At 53.0% G+C, this 24,276-nt stretch overlaps 1 protein-coding gene across 1 annotated transcript; it reads left to right on the forward strand.

Annotated features, from left to right (window-relative positions):
- Positions 1–16,157: 16,157 nt before the first annotated feature.
- On the forward strand, positions 16,158–21,756 carry IRX1 (iroquois homeobox 1). The gene is made up of 4 exons (XM_010376015.2): positions 16,158–16,708; positions 19,570–20,605; positions 20,957–21,029; positions 21,330–21,756. The coding sequence occupies exons 1-4, from the start codon at positions 16,433–16,435 to the stop codon at positions 21,385–21,387; spliced, it is 1,443 nt and encodes a 480-aa protein (XP_010374317.1). The 5' UTR covers positions 16,158–16,432; the 3' UTR covers positions 21,388–21,756.
- The last annotated feature ends 2,520 nt before the right edge of the window (positions 21,757–24,276 follow it).

Here is a 24,276-nt window from a genome sequence, read left to right on the forward strand (position 1 = left end):
TGGGTTAGCTCAATGACAAAAAGGAAAGATGTAATTTAAGGGGCAAAAAAGAATTTTTAGAACATCAACAGCAATCAAATTCTTGAAATAAGCAAATTTATGTTACAAACTTGCAGGGTTTCCACTTATTAGAGAATGAGTCACAAACAGTGGGGTTTTATCCTTGTGTGATGATAGATATTCCCAGCCACCGACACAAACAGAGTTCTACAAAATCATTTCCCTTCTGATAAAACATACAATCATCATAGAGGGGAGAATGTTAAGGCTAGTGTTTCAATGCAGCTCCTTTTATTTAACTAATTGCATAACTTGGTTACATTGTGACGTAGTGAAGTTCGGGACAAGCTACCCAGAAATTGACTACAGACTTGAAGAAGATTTAGACTACACCACTGTTTAGGGAACTGCAGCAGGAGCACCTTCCTGTCCTTCCTCTACACAGATGAAATTAGCTTGATGACTGGAAGCTTGGCAGAGTGTATTTCCAAGCGAAGATTCCAAGAGGCGTTGAGAAAAAGTTCTTAATTAGCATGGAATTTGAGCTGTATGGCAGATGATAATCAACGAGATATTTTTCATAGATTGTGCATGTGTGGCATTAGCAAACAAACCATGCAGATAGGACCATTTTTTGTTCCTGTGATATCTAATTATTCCTCCTGTATATGACTATGATGAGTTTTGTGATATAAGACAGGAGGAGCGTCGTTCTACTTTATAGGTACTGTTTTTGCCCTCCCTTATGAAGAAACTGTTAACACAGACTTTGTGATACAGTATGAATGTTTTGATGCCAAGGGAAGGCTTGCAAATAAATTATTTTCATCAGCGTTCATAGTAATAATAGTGGTAATTACCTTTACTTGAAAGTATTATTTTCCTTATTAATTTCTGTCATTCCAGATTTCTGTTTAATTTAACATTTTATATATCGTAAAGAATCAAACAAACGCTTAACATTTCTGTAATGAAGGAAGCAGACGCATACTCTGCACATGTGCAGATGGCTGCTGAATCTGCCCTCGGAAAGGAGATGTGCTAACGTGCTGTATTTTCCAAACAATTAGAGGTGTGTGCATCATCAAATTGGTTGTAGAACTACAATCGGAACTCTAACAATTATATACTTCAGTGATTTTTCAAATTCACATTTAGGCAAAGAAAAACACTTTGTTCAAACAAAACCTTATCTGGAAATTTGATATGTAAAACAAGGAAATTGGAGCTGTTCTCTTTAAAGGACAAGGAGAAATGTTCCTAGTGTCCTCCAAAATTGGACTTCTCTCACCCCATCCCCCGACCCCATGTGGTTTCTGAGCTTCCAATATCATTGGTGGGGTTGAGATCATATTTTGCTGCCCCTGAGCCAACCATCTTCCTCATCTACTCATAGAAGTATCTGAGTGCCAGGGGACAGAGATGTCCCTTATGCACCAGCAGCCGATGGGGCCAACAGTTCTCAGTCCTGGGCTGGCTCTTCACTCTCACTGGGCATGAACGTCAGTGGCAATGCAGAATCATCTTTGCTGATAGTATTTCCACCTTGCAGATATGACCTCGATCAGTTTTGTAATCATCCTCTGACACATTAAATCCTGTCCTGCTCCTCCTCAGAGACCTTTGATAACTCCCCCTGCTCAGAGGATAAAGCCCAGACTCATTCATATGCGACTGAAATCCCCTACAATGAGACTCCTCGGTGTCCTTGACTGCATCCTTGATAAACTCCACGCCGCAGCCTCACCCACTGCTCACTGGTCCCTGAGACATTTTCTGAGACTATGGAATCCCCTTAACTCATATTCTCTATCAAAATCCATGTCACCTTCCAAAGCCCGGTCCAAGTGGCAGGTCACTGTACTCTTTCCTCATTGATAGCATGAGTCACATCCTCCTTTGACCCCTGAAGTCGACAGCTCTTGTATCACTCAGAGTCTAGGTAGGAGACAGAAATTCTGTGAATTATTTGGACACAGAAAATAATTCTTAACTAGGTATTGGTATGGGTTCAATTGCATGTCCCTAAAATTGATGTTAAGGTCCTCATCCTCAGTATCTCAGACCTTATTTGAAAATTGAATTGCTGAACATGTAAGTAGTTCAGCAAGAGTGCAATAAATCCAGGATTAGAACCTCAGCACCTCCTTCAACAGCCCGCTCACTGGGCCCAGGACTGACAGACTTGTTGATCTCATGACGTCACCCTTCCCACACTCTCTTCTCCCAGACCCTGTGACAGTCCCCTGCTCTCTGCACTTCTAGGGGCACCTCATCATGTTACAGGTCATCACCAGCACAGCTGTTACCAGTGCCTGGTAAAGTGAGGTCATACTGGACTAGGGTGGGCCCCCGATCTAATATGACTGATGATCTTATAAGAAGGGGATATTTGAGCATAGAGAGCCCACAGGAAAAATGCCTCCATCTGAAGCTGAAGGCTGAGATTGGGGTGAGGCATCTGCAAATTGAGGAACACCAGAACTGCCAGCACACCCCCAGAAACTGGCAGAGAGCATGGCTTTGAGATCTTTGGGCTCTTCCCTCACAGCCCTTGGAGGAACCCACTCTGCTGCCACCTTGATCTAGGACCTCCAGCCTCTGGAACTGCCAGGCAATAAGTTTCTGCTGTTTAGGTTCCCTGTCTTGGTACTTTGTTACAACTGCCCTAGCAAATGAAGACATTATGATGGATTTTCAACAAGCTAGCAGAAAAGGCGAAGAGCCAAGATGAAGTTATGGCAGAGGCAATGTGGAAAGCAGCTGCCACCCCTTAGCTAGGGGACAAGGGAGAGCAGGCAGATGGATTGGAGGAGTGCAGGGACTGAAACTCAGGCCTCTAAGATGACCACTGTGCTGGGCTGGTACGGTGCTGTCTGAGGGAATCTGACGGTCTGACTTGGTAAGTGCTGGACACCTGGACTACTGGACCAGCTGCTGCCTGGTGAAGTTAGGTGGCAGGGCTGATGCGGAGAGTAACAGGAAGTGACCTGGGCAGGAAGGGCGAGTCTGCTGTGGAGAAGTAAGTTTAGCAGAGCCTGGCATTGTGCAGCAGAATGCAGAAGGGGGGCTGGCAACTTGGAGATGGACACATCACAATGGTGTATCCCTCCTAGCACTTACTTTTGCCTTATAGAATAATTAGGTGTCTGTATGTGTTTCACCTAATTGTCTAACTTAGACATGTAACATAGATACTCAGACTACTGTCTAATTGATTTCAGCTTCTCCCAGAGCACAAGATACTGTCTATTCCTTATAGTGGTTCCCTAAAGCCTTCAGGGAATAAATGAACAAAGGGAAAAGGAGGAAGGGAGGAGGGAGGGGGGACAAAAGGAAAGAAGGAGGGAGGCAGGACAGGAGGAAGGAAGGAAGGGGGGAAGAGAAATGGGAGAAAAGAAAGGAGGAAGGAGGGATGGGAGGAAGGAAGGAAGGAGGAAGGACAGGAGGAAGGAAGGAGGGAGGAGGGATAGGAGTAAGGAAAGAGGGAGGCGGGACAGGAGGAAGGAAGAGAAATGGGAGGAAGAGAAGGAGTGAAGAGGGATGGGAGGAAAGAAGGAGGCAGAGGGATGGGAGGAAGGAAGGAAGGAGGAGGTAGGAAAGAGGGAAGTGGGACAGGAGAAAGGAAGGAAAAGAAATGGGAGGACAGAAGGAAGGAAGGAGGAGAAATGTGAGGAAGAAAGGAGGGAGGAGGGACAGGAGGAAGGAAGGAAGAGGAATGGGAGAAAGGAAGGAGGGAGGAGGGACGGGAGGAAGGAAGGAAGGAGGAAAAACAGGAGGAAGGAAGGAGGGAGGGAGGACAGGAGAAAGGAAGGAAGAGAAATAGGAGAAAGGAAGGAAGGAGGAGGGACAAGAGGAAGAAAAGAGAGGGGGAGGGACAGAAGGAAGGAAAGAGGGAGGTGGAAAGAAGGAAGGAAAGAAGGCAGGAAGGAGGGAGGGAGGGAAGGAAGAGAAATGGGAGAAAGGAAGGAGGGATAGGAGGAAGGAAGGTGGGAGGTAAAAGCAGTCAGGCACTGGTAACAGCTGTGCTGGCGACGGCCCCGTACCATGATGAGTTGCCCCTAGAAGTGCAGAGAGCAGGGGACTGTCACAGGGTCTGGGAGAAGGGAGTGTGGGAAGGGTGATGTCATGAGATCAACAAGTCTGTCAGCCCTGGGCCTAGTGGGCGGGCTGTTGAAGGAGGTGCTGAGGTTCTAATCCTGGATTTATTGCACACTTGCTGAGCGACCTTCGACAAACCACTTAACTCAACCCTGGAGATAATGTCACACAGTCCTCAGTTTGTAAAATGATCACTGATCCTTTGCCACTGCTATCACAGCCACAGTGGCAATGTCTCTGCTGGCAGTGAGGCGCAGTAGCTGATAAAACACAAAGGGGGCTCAAATGTTCTGTTTTTATGGCAGTTTTTTCTTGCTTAATGCACATACAGTAAGCCGCGACCTTGGGACCCAAGCATATTCACATGCTGGGCTACTAAATGTTTCCTCTTTTGCAAAATTTAGGAAATGGGGCTCAACTGATAGCTTTGAAATGTGCATGGTAGAAATGACATCAAGATAGTGCAATTGGCACATCTATTGCATGGAGTAAAAGCAGCACGCTGGCCTCCTTGGTTTATGAAGACATTCTACCAGCTGACTATCCTGGAGTCAACAAGGAAGAAGTAGAAGTAGCTCGGAGCCCAGGATCAAATTCATTTTCTCAAATCGAAGCCCCTTCTTGTCTAGAGAATCTGTAAGCCAGACAAAATTCAAAAGTCTTTTTATACAGGAATACACTGTATCAGGGTGGCAAATTTAACCTTCGATAATAACCAATATTGGAAATTTTTAATGTAGGGAATAATATAATTATCTTAGACATGACATATTTTTATTTTATTTTACACTGAAGAGGGGAAAGGCTAGAGCTTCTTCTAAGACCTTTTGCCCCAAAGCTAAAGAATATATTGCATTGTGAGCAATGAACATAGATCCAACTAATGAACTCTGGTGTTGCTTTGGTGGGAGAGGCATAGGTGATCATGGATGGTAGTGTGAAGGTATAGGTGGTCATGGATGGCAGTGGGAAGGTGTAGGTGATTATAGATGGTAGTGGGAAGGTGTAGGTGATTATAGATGGTAGTGGGAAGGTGTAGGTGATTACAGATGGCAGTGGGGAGGTGCAGGTGATTATAGATGGTAGGGGGAGAGGTATAGGTGATCATGGATGGTAGTGGGAGAGGTATAGGTGATCATGGACGGCATGGTCATGGATGGTGGTGGAAAGGTATAGGTGATCAGAGATGGTAGAGAGAAGGTATAGGTGATCATGGATGGTAGTGGGAGAGGTATAGGTGGTCATGGATGGTAGTGGGAGAAGTATAGGTGGTCATGGATGGTAGTGGGAGAGGTATAGGTGGTCATGGTTGGTAGTGGGAGAAGTATAGGTAGTCATGGATGGTAATGGGAGAGGTATAGGTGGTCATGGATGGTAGTGGGAGAAGTATAGGTGGTCATGGATAGTAGTGGGAGAGGTATAGGTGATTATAGATGGTAGTGGGAAGGCATAGGTGGTCATGGATGGTAGTCGGAGAGGTATAGGTGATTGTAGATGGTAGTGGGAAGGCATAGGTGGTCATGGGTGGTAGTGGGAGAGGTATAGGTGATTATAGATGGTAGTGGGAAGGCATAGGTGGTCATGGGTGGTAGTGGGAGAGGAGGTGATATAGATGGTAGTGTGGAAGGCATTATTATAGATGGTAGTGGGAAGGCATAGGTGGTCATGGATGGTAGTGGGAGAGGTATAGGTGATTGTAGATGGTAGTGGGAAGGCATAGGTGGTCATGGGTGGTAGTGGGAGAGGTATAGGTGATTATAGATGGTAGTGGGAAGGCATAGGTGGTCATGGATGGTAGTGGGAGAGGTATAGGTGATTGTAGATGGTAGTGGGAAGGCATAGGTGGTCATGGGTGGTAGTGGGAGAGGTATAGGTGATTATAGATGGTAGTGGGAAGGCATAGGTGGTCATGGATGGTAGTGGGAGAGGTATAGGTGGTCATGGATGGTAGTGGGAGAAGTATAGGTGGTCATGGATAGTAGTGGGAGAGGTATAGGTGATTATAGATGGTAGTGGGAAGGCATAGGTGGTCATGGATGGTAATGGGAGAGGTATAGGTGGTCATGGATGGTAGTGGGAGAAGTATAGGTGGTCATGGATAGTAGTGGGAGAGGTATAGGTGATTATAGATGGTAGTGGGAAGGCATAGGTGGTCATGGATGGTAGTCGGAGAGGTATAGGTGATTGTAGATGGTAGTGGGAAGGCATAGGTGGTCATGGGTGGTAGTGGGAGAGGTATAGGTGATTATAGATGGTAGTGGGAAGGCATAGGTGGTCATGGATGGTAGTGGGAGAGGTATAGGTGATTGTAGATGGTAGTGGGAAGGCATAGGTGGTCATGGGTGGTAGTGGGAGAGGTATAGGTGATTATAGATGGTAGTGGGGAAGGCATAGGTGGTCATGGATGGTAGTGGGAGAGGTATAGGTGGTCATGGATGGTAGTGGGAGAAGTATAGGTGGTCATGGATAGTAGTGGGAGAGGTATAGGTGATTATAGATGGTAGTGGGAAGGCATAGGTGGTCATGGATGGTAATGGAGAGGTATAGGTGGTCATGGATGGTAGTGGGAGAAGTATAGGTGGTCATGGATAGTAGTGGGAGAGGTATAGGTGATTATAGATGGTAGTGGGAAGGCATAGGTGGTCATGGATGGTAGTCGGAGAGGTATAGGTGATTGTAGATGGTAGTGGGAAGGCATAGGTGGTCATGGGTGGTAGTGGGAGAGGTATAGGTGATTATAGATGGTAGTGGGAAGGCATAGGTGGTCATGGGTGGTAGTGGGAGAGGTATAGGTGATTATAGATGGTAGTGGGAAGGCATAGGTGGTCATGGATGGTAGTGGGAGAGGTATAGGTGATTGTAGATGGTAGTGGGAAGGCATAGGTGGTCATGGGTGGTAGTGGGAGAGGTATAGGTGATTATAGATGGTAGTGGGAAGGCATAGGTGGTCATGGATGGTAGTGGGAGAGGTATAGGTGATTGTAGATGGTAGTGGGAAGGCATAGGTGGTCATGGGTGGTAGTGGGAGAGGTATAGGTGATTATAGATGGTAGTGGGAAGGCATAGGTGGTCATGGATGGTAGTGGGAGAGGTATAGGTGATTGTAGATGGTAGTGGGAGAGGTATACGTGGTCATGTATGGTAGTGGGAGAGGTATAGGTGTTCATGCATGATATAATAGGCTGAATCATGCTCTGTGCCATCCCCAAATTAATATGTTGAAGCCCTAATCCTCAGTATACCATAATGCCAGTGCGTTTGGAGACAGGGCTTTTAAAGAGGTGATCAAGGTAAAATGAGGCCATTAGAATGGACTTTAGTCCAATTGAACTAGAGTCCCCTCAAAAGGAGGAAATTTGGACACACAGAAAGACATCAGGGATGCCCATGCACAAAGTGGCCAGGAGGGGACATAACAAGAGGCTACTGGGCCACTTCTAAGTGAGGGAGAGACCTCAGAAGGAACCAACCCTGCCAACAACTTAGCCTTGGACTTTTAAGCTCCAGAGCTGGGAGAAGATGAATGTCTGCCATTGAAGCCCCCAGTCCCTGGGACTTTGCTCCAGCACTCCCAGCCAAGGCACACAGGTGGACAGGATTCTGCAGGCCTCTCTCAAACCTAGCTCTACCATTGGTGGCATCTGAGAAGGAAATCACTGACAAGGGGGATGTAGAAGGCCTCTTTCCCCCAAAGAGTGATTGGAAAGGAAGCTGCTTCTCCCCTAAACCTCCAGCAAAAGTGTGGGTTTCTCCTAGGAGCTTTGGGTGACTACTCTATGGCCACTTATTAAAATGTAGATGTTCTCTCCACAGGAGATTAAGCTAACCTATCCCTGTCAATTAGCAAACATCCTAGGTCATATTAGAATCTTTGATTCGTCTGCCAGTCCCTCTGTTTATTCCTGAGAATGAACCGCAGGCCCCGTCAATCTTCACTGGAGGTGATGCGAGCCCAAGAATGGGTAATAGGTGGCATGGAGGGTCAATCCAAGCAGCCTGCCATCAGTGTGAGGACCTTTAGGGCAGGCTCTAAAATGCAGGGCTTTGGGAAGGGCATCTGGAGGAACACAGAGGACTGAGAAGAGGAACTTCCCAATCTGGGGATTTTGCCTAGTTTGGGCTCTTCTTGGTCACAGGTGTATTATATTCTAGGGGCCAAATCCCCCACTGGAAGTGTGTCTGGGAGAAGAAAACGTTTCCTCTTCCTCCTCTCTTCTCTTCCACCCCCCATGCTATTTCCACCTTTCACAAGCATGCATGCACCCACACAGCACCCAAGGCTGGAATAAGATTGGAAGGTCTGGAGGCCTTTCTTCATGTCCTACAAAAGAGAGGATGGGAGTGGCGGGGGACTGGCTAAGAACCTAAAACTAGGGTACAGCTCTGGAGACGACTTTTGGTGACAGTAATGTAAGAAGCAAAGTCAGAGCAAGAACAGATATGGGACCCATGGTTCAAGGGATATTTTAAGTTTTCCTCCTTAGACTCATTTCATACCCCGGATTTTTCTACAGCAGTAGTCTTGGAATATGCTGGTAGACTCCAGGTGTCTTCAGAACATCCCAGAAACTTTCCCAGAACTTCCAATGTCTGTTAGGCTTTGAGACATTATGCTGTGCCGTTGAGCTGGTGTCCCTAAAGTCTGAAGAAAAGATGTTAACCTGTGGGCCTAGGAGGTCTGCTGTTGCACACATTCATTAAAAACCTAAAATTTGCTATGCTTTCTGCTTGGGAGGTGTTTTGTAGGCATGTACTTGTCAATGGATTTTTAAAGAGATTTGTAGTAGCTGGGCTTTTATCTTTAGTAATGTATAAGTGGTTGAGGGCTGATATGAAGTCATTGGAGACAGAACTCCGGTCTAAATTTTAAAGATTTTTGGAAACATCAAACACAAATACACCATTTAGTATTTTCCCCTTCTTCCATCACACACATATAAATTCCTTTGAGGGTTTTACCCTGAAGTCTTCTCTGGATTTGCTCAAATTTGGGAAATGTATTATCCTTCCTAAGCTAGTATCTTACTTCCTCTCTCATCGTTAGTGTCTGTTGTTATTGGGAAGAATGTGTGAAGTAAATTCATAAATAAGTTTTAAGTATGCATCCATGTTGATCTGGTTTTTGGAATGAGAGATGTTACTTTAACCACAATTGAATATAATTAAGTGGATAGTATATTTTAACCACTATTGGTTGTTAGAACATCAATTTCAAATGCACAGCTATGATAAAAGTCAGGTATTCTAAAAAGAAATAAAAGTTCAATCAGTTTTATCAACTGGTTGCATTTTCTAAACCCCTTCCTCCTTGATTGAACACTATACTAATAATATTTGATATTTATGTGTCAATAGTTCATGAGCTTACCATTAAACTGTTTGATTATTGAAATATTAATGAGAATGACAGTGGAATTCAACCAAGTTGATTTGAGTTCTTCTTATTTCCTATCTTGTTTTCAGGAACAGGGTGAGCTGCTCTCTGCCCCCTCCATAAACCCATGTGTAAATTTCCCTGCTGGCATTTCATCATGCAGCAGTGATAGAAAATTCTTAAAGTTGCATTAGATGCACCAACTGTTGGCATTGTGTGGAGACAAATTGCCTTTGGAGCCTCTCAAAGTTGTCACGGCTTGGAGTTAGTTGTTCTTGCTTTTGGAAACCAAGAGGAAATGAGGTTGCCCAACAGTTTAAGAACTAAGAGTTTAGGTCAGAGTCTGGGATGTGGTACCTTTCATTGCTGTAAGTTAAAACAAACAAACAACAAATAGACAAAACAACTCCCTGACAGACTTCTTGTTGGTAGTCTGAATGCCTCAGGGATCAAGAGGAGTTCCGATGGGAGAGACCCAAGGAGCGCTTGGGACTTGGTGACCTGACTGGAGTCTTCTGAAGGAGGCATTATTTTGTTTTAAACACTTTTCGAAAATGAGTTCACTAGTAGAGAACTGTCCTGACTTGCACCAGGAGGGGAAAATGGCACTGAAAGCAACATGAAATAAGTTTTAAGATAAGCTCGACTCACATTTTAGTCAAAGGATATTAATTTCCAAAGCGACTTGGGCACACACGTGTACCTAACAAGAGTGCACCTCTGTGTGGCCAGGGTCATGCCCACTGCCCTCTGAGCTCCACCCACCAGACTCTAACCACCGCCTTAGTTTTTGTTGGAGAGTACAATAACAGTCACATACTCAAAGAGTTAAAATAGAACCCTTAAGCATGCCTGCTTTTAAACTGTAACGTCCTCGAACAGAAGTTCTTATCGGAGGTCTGCACCATACTTGGCAAACAAGACGTTCTACCTTTTAAACAAATAATTCATTAGGTAATTAAATTCAAGTGAGATTACTCTAATTAAATATACACTGCTGTTGAATCATAATTTCCATGTGGCCTAGTTAAAGATGAACAATCTCTTGTTCCCGACAAAAAAAAAGAGAAAGCTTTAAAAGAATTCCCCATGGCTGGAAGAATAGATATACACGCACTCCACAGAGGTCATTTCAAGAAGGCGGAGATGCAAACATAACGCCGAGAGGGGATGTCTCCCTGTCTAGAGATTCCAGAGCAGGTTCAGCTTAAGGCTGTGGGTTACGGTTAGAGGGACAAGGAGAGAAGCCACAGTGATCCCAGGGCACTGGGTCACTGAGGGTGCGCACAGCCAGGGATCCTGGCGGGAGCCATGGCGGTTTCAGCTGCATCCGATAGGCCCCAAGCGGGAGGCGATTCCGAGGCCAGAGCTGGCCCAAAGACCAGAGGACCTGAACAAAATGAAAAGTCACTTTGTTCCCCACGCCGTGCTCAGCCCGGTCTCCTCTAATGACATTAGGAGCCGCAGCCACGATGGCGCTCACAGGGGCGCAGAAGTCCCCGCTGGCTTTGATCCGCGCCTCTCCGCTGCCGAGAGCTGACACTCGGCTGCGCAGCGGCCCCGCTTTCATTTGTCAGACACGCGTTTGCCGGTGTACCCGCGCAGGCAGCTACACCTGTACTGAGAGAATTTACATCGCCTTGCTTCGGGATGGCATTGATTTGGGACGGGTGAAATACAAACACAAACTAATTAAAAATTGCATAATGGAGCCCTACAGGAACAAGGCAGAAAAACAAATAAATACAAGTGCAGCTGGCACGGCGATGGTGCCTCTGCCCCCGAGCAACCGTCTGGTGACATCAAATTAGAAGCCCTGAGAACTCTCACACCGTTGCTGTTGTTCATATTGGAGGCATAATGGAAATGATCTGGTTAATTAAGGGGAGGTTTATAAAATATTTACGTGTGTGCACACGCATGTAATTCACTTCCTTCGACACTGGGGACGGCGTCGGAGCGGCACTCCAGGCCGGGCCACTTCGGTCCATTCCTCTGCCCTGCGTTTGTGGGAAATTCAGGCCCAGTGCCGCAGCTTTAGGGCTAGGGTCGCATTTGGTCCGCCCGCGGCGTTCTCTGGTGCGGTCCCCACGCTGCTGAGGAACTGGCTCCGCGATGCCTGCCGTGGAGGGTACTCCCCTCAGCGTGAGACCGTCCTGCGTCCTTCGCTTCTGGGCGTTTCCTTCTGGGGTTTCCTCCTCCCTTCTGCCCAACTCAGCTCAGCTCGCCACCGCGTCCCCGCAGCTCTGCGCCCTCGGGGCGCTCACTGTAGACTATTCTTGGATCCCAGGGGCCACCAGTCCCTGCCCGGCGTGGCAGGAAAGCGCAGATTGCACACGGGGTCGGAGCCTAGGGAACCGGAGAGTCGCAGCGGCCGGACCCACCGGGGGTCTCAGCCGCTGGGGACTGTCTGACTATTGCCTCAAAGTCGCCGACCTGGGTGGCCTCCCAGCTGTTGCTGAGGGACGGTGCGAAGTCCTAGTGCGTTTTTAAGAGTCGGGGCGCAGCGCCAGACTGGGGTCCGCGCTGCAGCGCCAGGTCAGGCCGCCTCCGTCGCCACTGAGCCGCCGCCCAGGGCGAAGTCCTGCCATCTGGAGCAGACAGTGGCCAGTGTGAAGGCAGGAGCCCAGGTCCGCGCCACCCGTTTGCATCCCGCGGCGGGTCTGTGTAGCCTGATCCTCGGCGCCAAAGGCTGGTTCCACAGACGGCTTCCAGGATGATGCGTCCCCAGGAGCATCCTCCTTTTCCTTAGCGACCCCCGGATTGCAGAGCTTCAAGACCAGCGAACTGTTTCCCAGGAAATAAAATTGTAAACGAGGAAGCTGTTGGGTGTGTTTAATCTTGTCCTGATGTAAATATGCCCCAGGAGGGTGGGGCAGGGCGGGTGGAATCCTCACTGAGGGGTGGGAGAGAGAATAGGAAAATGATCTTCTCCAGGAATAACATCCCTCCCACTTAGAAAACTGACTCATAATAACAATGATAACAGCAGCACCTTGCAAGTAAACTTTCCATCAAGCCTTAACAGCAGCTTAAAAATCTAGTTAGCTTAAACTGCAGTTGTACACCAACGCCCATCTCCCTCCCCTACCGCCTCCGGCCTTTCCTCTCCTCCCCGCCCAACCCCCACCCCTGCAGCCTGCCCCCTGCGCTCCCTGAAACACTCGCGCACTCTGCACACGCTGCTGCACCCAGAGGCCTGCGTCTGTCCAAGTCCTGGACGCGCTGAAGGTCCTGGCTTCCCAGCAGGGGAGTCCCAGTCACCCCCCATTGCCAAGCTTCGCGGGGTCTTGCCAGCCTCCTGGGCCACGTGCCTTGGGTCCCCGGAGCACCGGGGCCCACGGGCTTCCGGACTGGATCCCCTGCGCTAAGCAGGAGGAGCTCCGATTCCGCTGTGCAGCGACCCCTAGACTTGGTTTTGTCAGGCTCCTCGTCTTTGTCTCTGGCACAGTGACTACAGGGGCAGCCATCGGTGCGGCCAGCTTAGCCAGGAGCAACCTCTGGAGCAGCGGCAGGGCCTGCCTCAGCCACCTGCTTTGGAGGCAGGAAAAGTGGCTGAGGGGCCAACAAAGTGGTTCTCTCCTGGCTCAGAGATCCAGCTCCTCACAGTTGGGGCGTCAGTTTCCAAGACCAAGCAGAGGGAGCCACACAACCTCCCATTCCAACGTCCATCTCCTTCACCTGGCACACCTACGGCCACCAGAGGGATGGTCCTAGATGCCAGTGATGCTGAGTCCGCGTGGGGGCAGGGGCAGTCTCTTTGAGGGAAAGTTCAGACTTTCTCACGATATTTTTAAAAGGGCGTTCAAATCAGGCCCATGGGTTCCAGACACCCAGCCCTTCTGCCTGCTCCAGCATCTGAGGCCCTGGAGCCCTGAGCCCCACTGAAACATTTGCTTCTGAAAATGAGTGGCAGAACGAGTGGGAGGAAACTCTCCTAGGAGAGGCTGAGCCAGGAGATTCTAGTTCCTTCTCCGCCTCTCCCCCTCTCTGATGGGATGCTTTGGTGGCAATTCTCTCTCTCTCTTTCTCTCAGTCTACCCTGCTTCCTAGTATCCTAGGTGAACGTTTTTGGGCTAAGGGCCAAGGAGAAAGAAGAGAGGAGGTGAGTTCGGGCCTGCCAGGCTTTGCTAGAACTTCCTAGAAAGGACTTCCTAGAATTGGTTTTAGGCCCAGGGGCCTGGAGTGCCACCATAGGCCCTGGCCTTGGGCAGAGAATGGACCACAATCTCCCCTTCTGCACCTTTGCAGGGCTCCGGGGGGAGCAAGTTACCCAGCTTTGCTAGTGCCACTTCCCCAGGAACTGTGCAGTCCTCAGGCAAGATTAACAGGGCAGGGGAGCCTCCAGGTGGGGCCCAGTGGCAGCCGCCCCACCCAGCTCCCTGGCGTTTTCAGGAACCTGCAGTCATTTTGTGATCGCCAAGGGAGGTGATGCAGCCAGGGCACAGAGGAGTGGGCTGGTTGAGAGTCAGGATGAAGCCTCCACTCCCCTATTTCCACCTTGCCACAAAGCTCTGCCAGCTGCAGAGAGACCTGAGGCTTGCGGGTGGGGTGGGCGGTGGTGCTTTGTGTGTTGGAAGGAGGCAGACAAGCTGTAGATGAATCCCAAGGCTGAGAAGTGTCTCTGGACTTACATCGCACCTCATTCTCCAGGTCACACAAGAGGGTGTATCTCCCCTGTCACCCTGAAATGTGACACAAGTTTGCTGAACAGGACTGGGTGGGTGGGGCTGGCCCACTTCTCACCTAGTGAGGCACATGCAATGGATGGATTTGTTTTGGGTATAGAGGAGAGGAGGTTGAAAATCGGAAATCCGTCTTAGGGTTAGAAGGTGTCTGGTGGTGGGCTGGGGAACAGGAAAAAGCTGCAGTTAGGGGCTTCCCGGAGTTGTGTCACCAAGAATCCACTCCGCACCAACCCTCCGCGCCCCCACAAACCCCGCCTGGAATCTGTAAAAGCAGAAAAGGAACCATAGAGGTTGTAGGCGGATTCCGGAGTTTGCAGGGGCGAATTGAGCGGGGGAATCAGCATGACGAGGAAACAATCTGACTCAGAGCAGGGAAATCAAGCCCGATGTCAGAGCTGGTTATTAGTAATTACTACTATCATGGCCATTATTGTTGCTAATTATAGGCGATGTCTCACTGTCTGTCCTCAGGCTCAGAAAACGGGAGCCCTCGTGATGCCGCTGAAGTCCCTGGGCCTCCAGGCTCGGGGAAGAAAGGGAAGCGAGGCAGGGGGTCAAGGGACCGCCAGGCCGGTGTCCAGGATACGGGTGGCTCAGCCCAACAGCAGAACAGCATGCCGACTCTGGCCCGATGGCCGCCTTCATCCCATAGCCCCAACCCGGCCTAAAGCGGGGAAGACGCCAGAGTGCGCTGCTGAAATTCCCGCGGGGTCCCGTGTGCTGGAGAGCGGCAGCGGGGTGAACTCCCGGCTCCGGCTCTGAGTACGAGGTGGTTCGCAAAGTGGCCCCGGGAGCCGGGGCTGGTACCCGGTTCCCCACGGCACCGTCCGGACCTCTCCAGCCACGAGACGCAGAAGTGGCCAGCCAGGGCCGTCCCAGGCTCAGGGAGGCGAGGAGGCCCGAACACTTGGCATCTTCTCCCGGGAGCGGCACGGCCAGGCCCGCGGCGACACGGAGCCCCTCTGAAGTGCGCCGCGCCCGGCCACGTCCTGTCGCCCGGCGAGGCTGAGGATGGAGAGGGGAGACGCAGGGAGAAGAGGGACGCGGGGTTGGAACCAAGAGGCCGCTCAGTTCCCGGTCTGGCGGCGGCGCCGACTCGGGTTCGCGCGTTCCACACGTTTCCCATCTGCCTCTGCACACCTGGTGGGCAAACCCCGCATCCAGGCCACGCCGTCTTCCCCCTTCGCTGGGGCACGGGGGATGCTTCCTTCCGGCTGCCAGGGGGCTTTCTGGGTGAAGAAAAAGCCCCTCCCCTCGCATCTCCCCCACCCCTCCCACCGAGAACCCGCGGCGCCGACTGCGCCTGCTTCCCCCGAGCTAGCGACTTCTCCGCGGGGTTTGCCCTCGCTCAAAGTTTGCACAATTGAAAGAGCCCTCAGAGCTCGGCCGCTCCCCACTTCCCCAAGGGCGGCGAGGCCGGTCATTGGCAGACGATCGGTTACTACCTAGTAGGGGCCCAAGGGAACCCGCATCTGGAGTCAGGGGTGTCACCCCACGCCGGTTCAGTGGCTCGCGGAGAGTGTCCGGGTGCACTTCTGCCAAAGATAGTCCCCTGGAGGCACCGGCCGCGCGGGACTCGGGGGAGAGGCCGCTCCCTGCCCTCTGTCACCCGCGCCCAGGCCGCCGGCCCCTTCCCCGCTGCCCAAACGGTAGAAAAGCAGACGCCGAGTTGTTTTTGTTAAAAAGGGGACACACCTCGACTGCGAAACTGCAAACCCGGTGTCAGACAGCTGTAAACCCGTGTCGACAGGTTGTCAGACAGCCGCGGGGGCTGGTCGGGAAGGAGTCCGCGGCCTCCGGGCCCACACCCCGCCGCCCCGACGCGCGCGCCCACCGCAGGAGGAGCTGGCCCGGCCGGCGCGGGGCACCACGTGCTCGCGGGAGGGGCGGGAGCGGCCGGCAAGGGCGGGCGGGAGGCAGGGAGGGGGCGGGAGGGGAGCAAGGGGCGGGGCCTGCGCTCAAGGGGATGCCAATCAAAGCATCAACTTCAAATTGTGTCTGAAAGCCCCGCCGCCGAGCGGAGGGCGGCCGCCGCAGTCGGCGCGCGATCGCGGATCCGGGCGCAGCCGGGAGCCGGGCGCCTGGGAGCACCGGGCCGAGGAGCCGCGACCGGCCCCCATTTCTCGGCCCGCCCGAGCGCGCCCGGCTGGCCGCCAACTCCTCCCTAGACCCCTCGCAGCGCCCCCTGCAATCCCCCTCCGGCCGGCCTCCGTCTCCCTCCCCGCGCCTTTAATACTCGCCCGCTGCGGCGGTCGCCGAGTCCGCGGACATGTCCTTCCCGCAGCTGGGCTACCCGCAGTACCTGAGCGCCGCGGGGCCCGGCGCCTACGGCGGCGAGCGCCCGGGGGTGCTAGCCGCTGCCGCTGCTGCTGCGGCCGCTGCTTCGTCGGGTCGACCTGGGGCCGCGGAGCTGGGCGGCGGGGCGGGCGCGGCTGCGGTCACCTCGGTGCTGGGCATGTACGCGGCGGCGGGGCCGTACGCGGGCGCGCCCAACTACAGCGCCTTCCTGCCCTACGCCGCGGATCTCAGCCTCTTCTCGCAGATGGTGAGTGCGCCCGGCCTCCCCCGCTTCTCCTCTGTCTCACCCGCGCCAGGGGAAGGGTGGCGGGTCGCCCAGGAGGGAGAGACGACGGGTGGACCTGGTCCGGACGAGGAACTAGAAAGGTCCGAGGGCAGGTTCCAGGCGGCCGAGGCCGCGGCCCCCGGGGACGCAGGAGCCCGGGGAGGCCGGGCGGGTGACGGCTGGGCCATCTCGGCCTGGGAAAGCGGAAGGCCCGGGCCAGGAAGCGGGTCGCGAGAGTCCAGAGAGGCCGCAGAAGCAGGCCCGGGGAGTGCTGCCCGCGCTGGAGGTCGGGGGCAAACTCGCCTGGCTTGGCCAGGGCGCCCGGGCAGGCCCACGGGGTTCCTGCAGCTCGGCCCGGCGTAGCTTAGCAGGACTTCCCTTCCTGGCCGCGGGTCCCGCTAGCGCGGCCTCTTTAGTTTTCGAACCGAGTCTGGAAAACTTGATTTTCTCCCTCTTTAGCAGCTCCGAGATAGTTGTATCTGAGTTTGCCAGACAGACCCCTTTAAGCCTAATAGAGTCAATCAAAATAATGTTAACAATAGGGGTCCAAGGGATGGAGAACTCTCTCTATGGCGTGTGTGCGAATTTGAGTTTAAACAAAAATTAAGTTGCAATAATGTTTTGGTGTCTGAAATGGTGTTTGATTTTACTTTTCTAAGTTGCCAAAGTTTTCATTTCATTTGCACCGAAAGAAAAGCACTTTCCTTCCTTAGTTACATAATTGAGGATTAAAGAAAACAGTGTCCCTTGGTTTAAAATAAATGATGTCCTCTTAGTCTCCCGTCCCAGTGGGTGTTAGATGTGGGGGGAGGCGGCTGCACACTTAATTCTCCGCAGGGGCATTGGCCTGTCTGCCGGTCCAAATGATCCATTTTCCTTGGTCTTACTGCAAGGTCGATGCTTAAACTTCGGACGGCTGGTGAATTGTGCTGCGGGCACGGGGCCCTGGGAGGCAACCCCCTCCTGGGTCGCTGCCCGCGGGATAAAGCAATTTCCAGGCACCCCCGATATCTCCCCGCTCCCGCTCCCCGAAGGAGAAGCGGGGAGTAAACACCCGTCAAGTGTGCACAAGCAAAGAGCGGGTTTCCCTGTAACTTTTCTTGTAGTTTTGAAAGAAAGCGGCCCGGCTGCCTTTCAGGTCTCTCACTATCGAAAAAGATCAGCCCCCATTTTGTTCAGGCGGCAAGGAGGCCGGAACGCGTTGAGAGATTTACAAGGTGTCCTTTCAAAAAGAATTCCCAGTGGAGACGAGGCTGAAATGTCTTCTTTACAATTACAACCAAAATAATTAGAAAAGCACAAAGTACATTTTGCAACGACTGGGTAAAAACGAAATCTGGCCGCAGAAACCTTTTCTCTGCGGCCTCAGTCACCAAACTAATTAGTCCAAGAAATCTTCTGGTCTTCACAACTTTCTCAGAGTCCGGAGCTCCCTTTGCTAGCATTGCAACTCGACCATTTTTACATAGAGGATGAACATTTTTTACAGAAATTGCGAATGCAGTTGTGTGCCATTTGGGAACTCTGCCTGTGTTTGCGGGGGAGGGAGGGAGCTTCAGTGTGAGGACCTGTGCCCTTTGTGGAGAGTTGGGAAAGGGAGATGTTTGCTGTTCTAAGTTGTTTTTCCCCTCTAAAAGGATAATATGTAAAAATTATTCCCACCCAAAAGGTGTGTGTTTCCTCCAGCTCTTCCGCTGGTTCTTAGAGAGTAAACTCAAACCCAAACCCTGATTCTAGGCCTAGGTTTCCAAGCCATTATAATTGGGTGTTTGGAAGTCAAAAGATAAAATTGTATTTGAATGTCTGTCTGGGCAATTTATGGTAATAATGAGGCCTAATGAGGTTGTTAGAAAGATAAAATGTTATTTACCAAAAAACCTGATGGGATAATTTGACTTGCTGTGTTTTACTACTGATGATAAAAAGAATATTGATTGCAAATAAATCACCGCCTCTAAATGCCTGCAAACAGTTTGTGTTTGCTCCCTCCAGATCAAAGTCAAACTTAAGAGATGAAGTAACTGAGAAGAGGCCTAGGATACTGAACCGGTTCCCCTCCTGGCCGCCGGTTGCTCCCAGCCCTTGCGTTAATATTTTACAGGCTAAGACTTCCTTTTGTATTGAAAAAAAATGGTGTTTTTGTTATTGTTGTCGATGATGGCTGGGATTAAAATTTCAAATTACCTGTCACCACCAAAGACCCTTTACTGTGGGTAAACTATTATATGCAGATTAATTTGGAAGGCAGAGGACTGTGCTTTAGTTTTAAATTGCTGGTGGATTTAGACCGGTAGAAAACACGGGATGGTATATTTTGATTGAGCCCCCTCAGGGTCGCAGAGAGGAGGCTTGGGCTCTAGGCCCTTTACGTTTGGAGAAATGGCTTTATCAGCTCAGTTGAAAGGTTTTCCCCTCTAGCTAGTGAAAGATAAACTTGGAAATGCAGGTTTCTACGGCGGTTGGTGGTGGGAACACCAGTCGCCTAGGGAACTTGCAGGGGCCGCGCTTCTGTTGTGCTCGTCTGGAGACTGCACTGTTTCTGGAACTTTTCTAGAATGGCAAAAAAGATCTCAACGGTTGGTGAAAGGACAGTTCTTGAAGTCAGCTCGTGGCCCTGGCTCCCCTTCTCCCCAGCAGTGAACTGGGGGTGCCTTCCTGATCTGCCCAGCACAGCAGAGCCCAGCAAAGTGCCCAGGCGGCCCTCGAGCCCACTGGAGCGGCTACTTCCCACTTTCCCATCTTGGAGACTTACCTCTCTCTCTCTCTCTCTTTCTCTCTCTCTCTCCCTCTCTCTCTCCACTTCCCACCTCTCTCTCCTCGATGGCTCTACCATGTGGCTGCAGGGCTCGCAGTATGAACTCAAGGACAACCCTGGGGTGCACCCCGCCACCTTCGCAGCCCACACGGCGCCGGCTTATTACCCCTACGGCCAGTTCCAATACGGGGACCCCGGGCGGCCCAAGAACGCCACCCGCGAGAGCACCAGCACGCTCAAGGCCTGGCTCAACGAGCACCGCAAGAACCCCTACCCCACCAAGGGCGAGAAGATCATGCTGGCCATCATCACCAAGATGACCCTCACGCAGGTCTCCACCTGGTTCGCCAACGCGCGCCGGCGCCTCAAGAAGGAGAACAAGGTGACATGGGGAGCGCGCAGCAAGGACCAGGAAGATGGAACTCTCTTCGGCAGCGACACCGAGGGCGACCCGGAGAAGGCCGAGGACGACGAGGAGATCGACCTGGAAAGCATCGACATTGACAAGATCGACGAGCACGATGGAGACCAGAGCAACGAGGACGACGAGGACAAGGCCGAGGCTCCGCACGCACCCGCAGCCCCTTCTGCTCTTGCCCGGGACCAAGGCTCGCCGCTGGCAGCACCCGACGTTTTCAAGCCCCAGGACTCGCCCTTGGGCCTGGCCAAGGAGGCCCCAGAGCCCGGCAGCACGCGCCTGCTGAGCCCCGGCGCTGCAGCGGGCGGCCTGCAGGGTGCGCCGCACGGCAAGCCCAAGATCTGGTCGCTGGCCGAGACAGCCACGAGCCCCGATGGTGCGCCCAAGGCTTCCCCGCCGCCGCCTGCGGGCCACCCCGGCGCACACGGGCCCTCCGCCGGCGCGCCGCTGCAACACCCCGCCTTCCTGCCCAGCCACGGACTGTATACCTGCCACATCGGCAAGTTCTCCAACTGGACCAACAGCGCATTCCTCGCACAGGGTTCGCTGCTCAACATGCGCTCCTTCCTGGGCGTTGGCGCGACCCACGCCGCGCCCCATGGCCCTCACCTTCCTGCACCTCCACCACCGCAGCCGCTGGTCGCCATTGCCCCGGGGACGCTCAGCGGAGACAAGGCCTCGGCCCGCAGCAGCCCCACGCTCCCAGGTACAGCTCCAGGGGGCCGCGTCCTTCTGTACTCTAGCTGGGAATGCAGAGGCCTGGCTAAGTGTAGTAGCGTGGGGTGCAGCATGCGCTGGGAGAGTACCAGGCAGTGGCCTCTGAGCACTGAGGCTGTGCTTAATCCCTGCTTCAATTTAGAAAGCCAGACAAGGCCCTGGGGCTCTCCCAAGAGAGCTTTGCCCTACCGGCGGGCCTGCTCAGGGGTGGTAGTGGGATGACGGGTGACGTTTCTCGGCGAATCTGCCTGAGCAGCAGGCAGGAGTTGGTGGGAAGGAGGCCTGGGCCCTCTCCCGCCCGTCTCTCTGTCCTAACTTTGCCTCTTCCGATCTCTCGCAGAGAGAGACCTCGTCTCCAGGCCAGATTCGCCGGCACAGCAGTTAAAGTCGCCTTTCCAGCCGGTACGCGACAAGTGAGTGCTGTTTGCTTTTGCTATGGGAGAAGGCGGTGGGGAGGGGGAGGAGGAGTGGTCGGGACCCGGGCGGAGCTGGCTGGGTGGCGGTGGGGGTCGCGCAGTCCTTGTTGAAGGAGCGCTCCCCGCCAGCCCTGGGCGCCGGGCGAGCCGAGGAGACTGGAGTTTCTCCCGAGCCGGGAGCCGCGCTGGCTATCGACCCCGCCCCCAGGGCTCCGCTGCTGGAGCCGGCGACGCCCGGCGCTGCGTCCCCCACTCACAGTGCCCCTGTCTTCTTGTCTCGCTGTGTTTCCCATGCAGCTCTCTGGCCCCGCAGGAGGGAACGCCGCGGATCCTAGCAGCCCTCCCGTCCGCCTGATTAAGGGTCTTCTTTTACTTTTGCGGGGAGGGGGAGGGGGGAGGAGTTGGGGAGGGAGGGAATGTGGGAGGAATTAAGACAAATATTTCAGACTGGTGTAAAGGACAAATATGACAACGACGTCAAGGACTCCCATCCATCGCTTTCTGCAGAAAGGGGCTTGTTCGGTCTCGAGCTCGCGTCCAGGCGGCCAGGCCTCTGCAGGCGGCTCCGGTGGCTGCGATTATCGGGTTCGGTAAATGCCCCCAGATGCTTGTGTCTCTTTCCCCCCTTTTCTGTATATAGAGTGATTTCAGATTGTAAATAGCGCGTCAGCGAACTTGTCTAAATCATATATTTTTGTCTAATAAACTAAATGAAATTATGCCCCCTCCCCGCTCCTGCTGCTGTGTGCCTGGCCAGCGTGTGTGTGTGAGAGAGTGTGTGTGTGTATGTGTGTGTGTGTGGCAGAAAGAGAGGGGGGAAGAGAGAGAGAAGTGGGGGATACCTTGGGCAGGGTCCAAGGGCCTGTGGCTGGGGGAGAGGGGCTTCTCATGGGGGGCTTTTAGAGGCTGTTTCCACCCAAAAGGCAGGTGCTTTAAACATCTCTTGGTTGTTTGTGGTTGTTGTTGAATTTTTAAATATTGTCAGTAGGGCAGTTTCTTGCTGGCAGTTCAATTGCTTTCAGAAACATGTTTCTGAGACATGATTTTCTCAGGACATGAATAAGTTCAATTTTAGGCAGTTTTACAAAACGATTTTATAGCATCGGTAAAAAGGGAGAAAAAATACTTTTTATTTGCAACCCCAGAGGAGAATTTCGGATTAGGAATCAGTTTATAACTAGTTGTCTCAACGGTGCATCCTGGCGCCTGGTCGTTTTCTGGGTTGAGTGTGAAAATAATGGAGTACGAAGTATTGCTTTGCATGTATTTTTAGTGGTTTGGTTAAATCAAACACCGGGAAAAATTGGAAGGCTCTTTAAAACTCTACAGATGGGCCGGCGCCGATGCGGTGCGGGGGTTCTCTGCGGTGTGAGGTGTGAACGAGGGACTGGGGCTGCGGTGGGAAGCGAGAAAGTCGAGGGGTCTTTGGTCTCCCAGGGAAGCCCCTTTACACTTGGGCTCCACGGACTGCGTCCTTTGCCCTCAGAGGCGCGCACCGCGGGAGTCCACAGGAAACTGCCCCAGATGGCCGCAGCGGGGAGGCAGCTGGGAGCAGCGACGTTGGGAAACACTCGCGGCGGGGCTGACCTCGGGCGCGCGTGTCTGGGGAATGGCCTGGGAGCCTGGACATCGCTGCGGATCCGGGGACACCAGCAACAGTGGGTTCGGAGCGGGACACGCGCCAAGCGCGGCAGCCGGCACCTTCAGGAGGCTCTGCGGACCAGACGCAGGGGCCTTCAGGGCGCAGGCGACTCTGCGTTGAATGCGTGAAAACTGAGCAAGCAAACATTTCCAAAACTGCCAGCGAGGATGTGGGCTGCTGGGAAAAGCGGTCTAGTGGGGACAGGGCCGAGTCCGAGGTCAGAGGGACCATCCTTCGCTCGCACCCCCAGCCTGTGACCCGCCCTTCCCGGCCTGCTCGAGACCCGCCGGCGCCAGTGCTGCGCGTGGGGACTCCGTGCACGGCCGAAGCTAGGGGGAAAGTCGGGGCACTGGGGTCTTTTCAGAGGTTCCAGGAAAGAGGGAGGCTCGCGGGAAGATTAGGAGGCGCCAGTCCACGGCTCCTACTGGCCCCTGACGCCCGCATCTTTCTACAGCCCTCCACCCCGTTCCTGGTCCTTGTAGAGGGGAAGGTCCTCTCCCTGCCCCAGGCGGGAGGAAAAGCGGAGAAGAGGAGGCTCGAAGGGCGCCGCGTGGGGCATGTGGGCCAAGGACACTTGAGGCGCTTCGGGGAGCGAGGAGTGGGAGGGGTGGGATCAGCCGGGAGGAGCGGGGCCGGAGCGGAGTGGACCGCGGGCGGACGGACTCGGGCCCGGCCCCGGGGAGCAGCTCCGCGGTCTGAATGGACGTGCTCCAGGCGCCCTCTATGGTCCGAAAGCGGAATGCGGCCTTGACCAGCGCCGATCTGGCTCCTGGGGTGTGGCGCAAATCTGGGGTCGCTGGGCCTTGGGGCTCCGCGGGCACGAGCCTGGATTTGTAGTGGTGGGGACCGCTTTGTGTTCCAGGGCTGCAGCCACTGGTTCTTTGTGTGTGTTTTGGGGGAGTGCCGGGCCTACAGGGTAGGCTACTGGCATTTGGAGCGAGGGAGTGAGCACTGGGCTCTATGTGGGGTGCTTTTATTGTCCGGTGCCTTCCTTGCTCAATCACAGAGGTGTTTCTCACCTGCCCTCGGCCCTAGCCCTTCGTGGGTCATCAGAGCCTTGGGCTCATCATTCCAGAGGTTCTGCAATGGGGTCCTGGAGCCTACTCTGACTGCTGGGCCCAAATGGATCTTGTGTCCTCAGCCAGACCGTGTCTCTAGAGAGGCTTGACCAGCTATGTCCTTCGCCTCTGATGAGGAATTGTGTTCCCAGCCACACAGACATGCTGCTCAAGCAACCAGTGTGCTGTGAGATGCCTTCTGGGTGACGGTGGAAACAGCAGGTTGGATTCAGGTGGGCCAGAGTTCTCTGTCCCTGGGCAAGCTCAGCTCTTTAGTCACCTGAATCAAATTGGATGGTCTGTGCTGGCACCTGCTGCTTTGCACACCCTATTTCCACCCTTTCCTAATTTTTTTTTTTCAATGCAAGACATTTGGGACCGCACCCCCACCCCCCACCCCCACAGGAACTGCTGCTGAGGTAGCTGGGCCAGCACATGCTCATCCTTGGGAGTCCTGGCTACTGAGCCGCAGTGGCCTAGAGTCCATGAATGGTCTGTGCACCTTCCTGAGAGCTAGGTTTTCCATACAGATCACCAGCCTCGG

This window comes from Rhinopithecus roxellana, chromosome 3 (genome assembly GCF_007565055.1).
Source record: "Rhinopithecus roxellana isolate Shanxi Qingling chromosome 3, ASM756505v1, whole genome shotgun sequence".
Classification (NCBI taxonomy): domain Eukaryota; kingdom Metazoa; phylum Chordata; class Mammalia; order Primates; family Cercopithecidae; genus Rhinopithecus; species Rhinopithecus roxellana.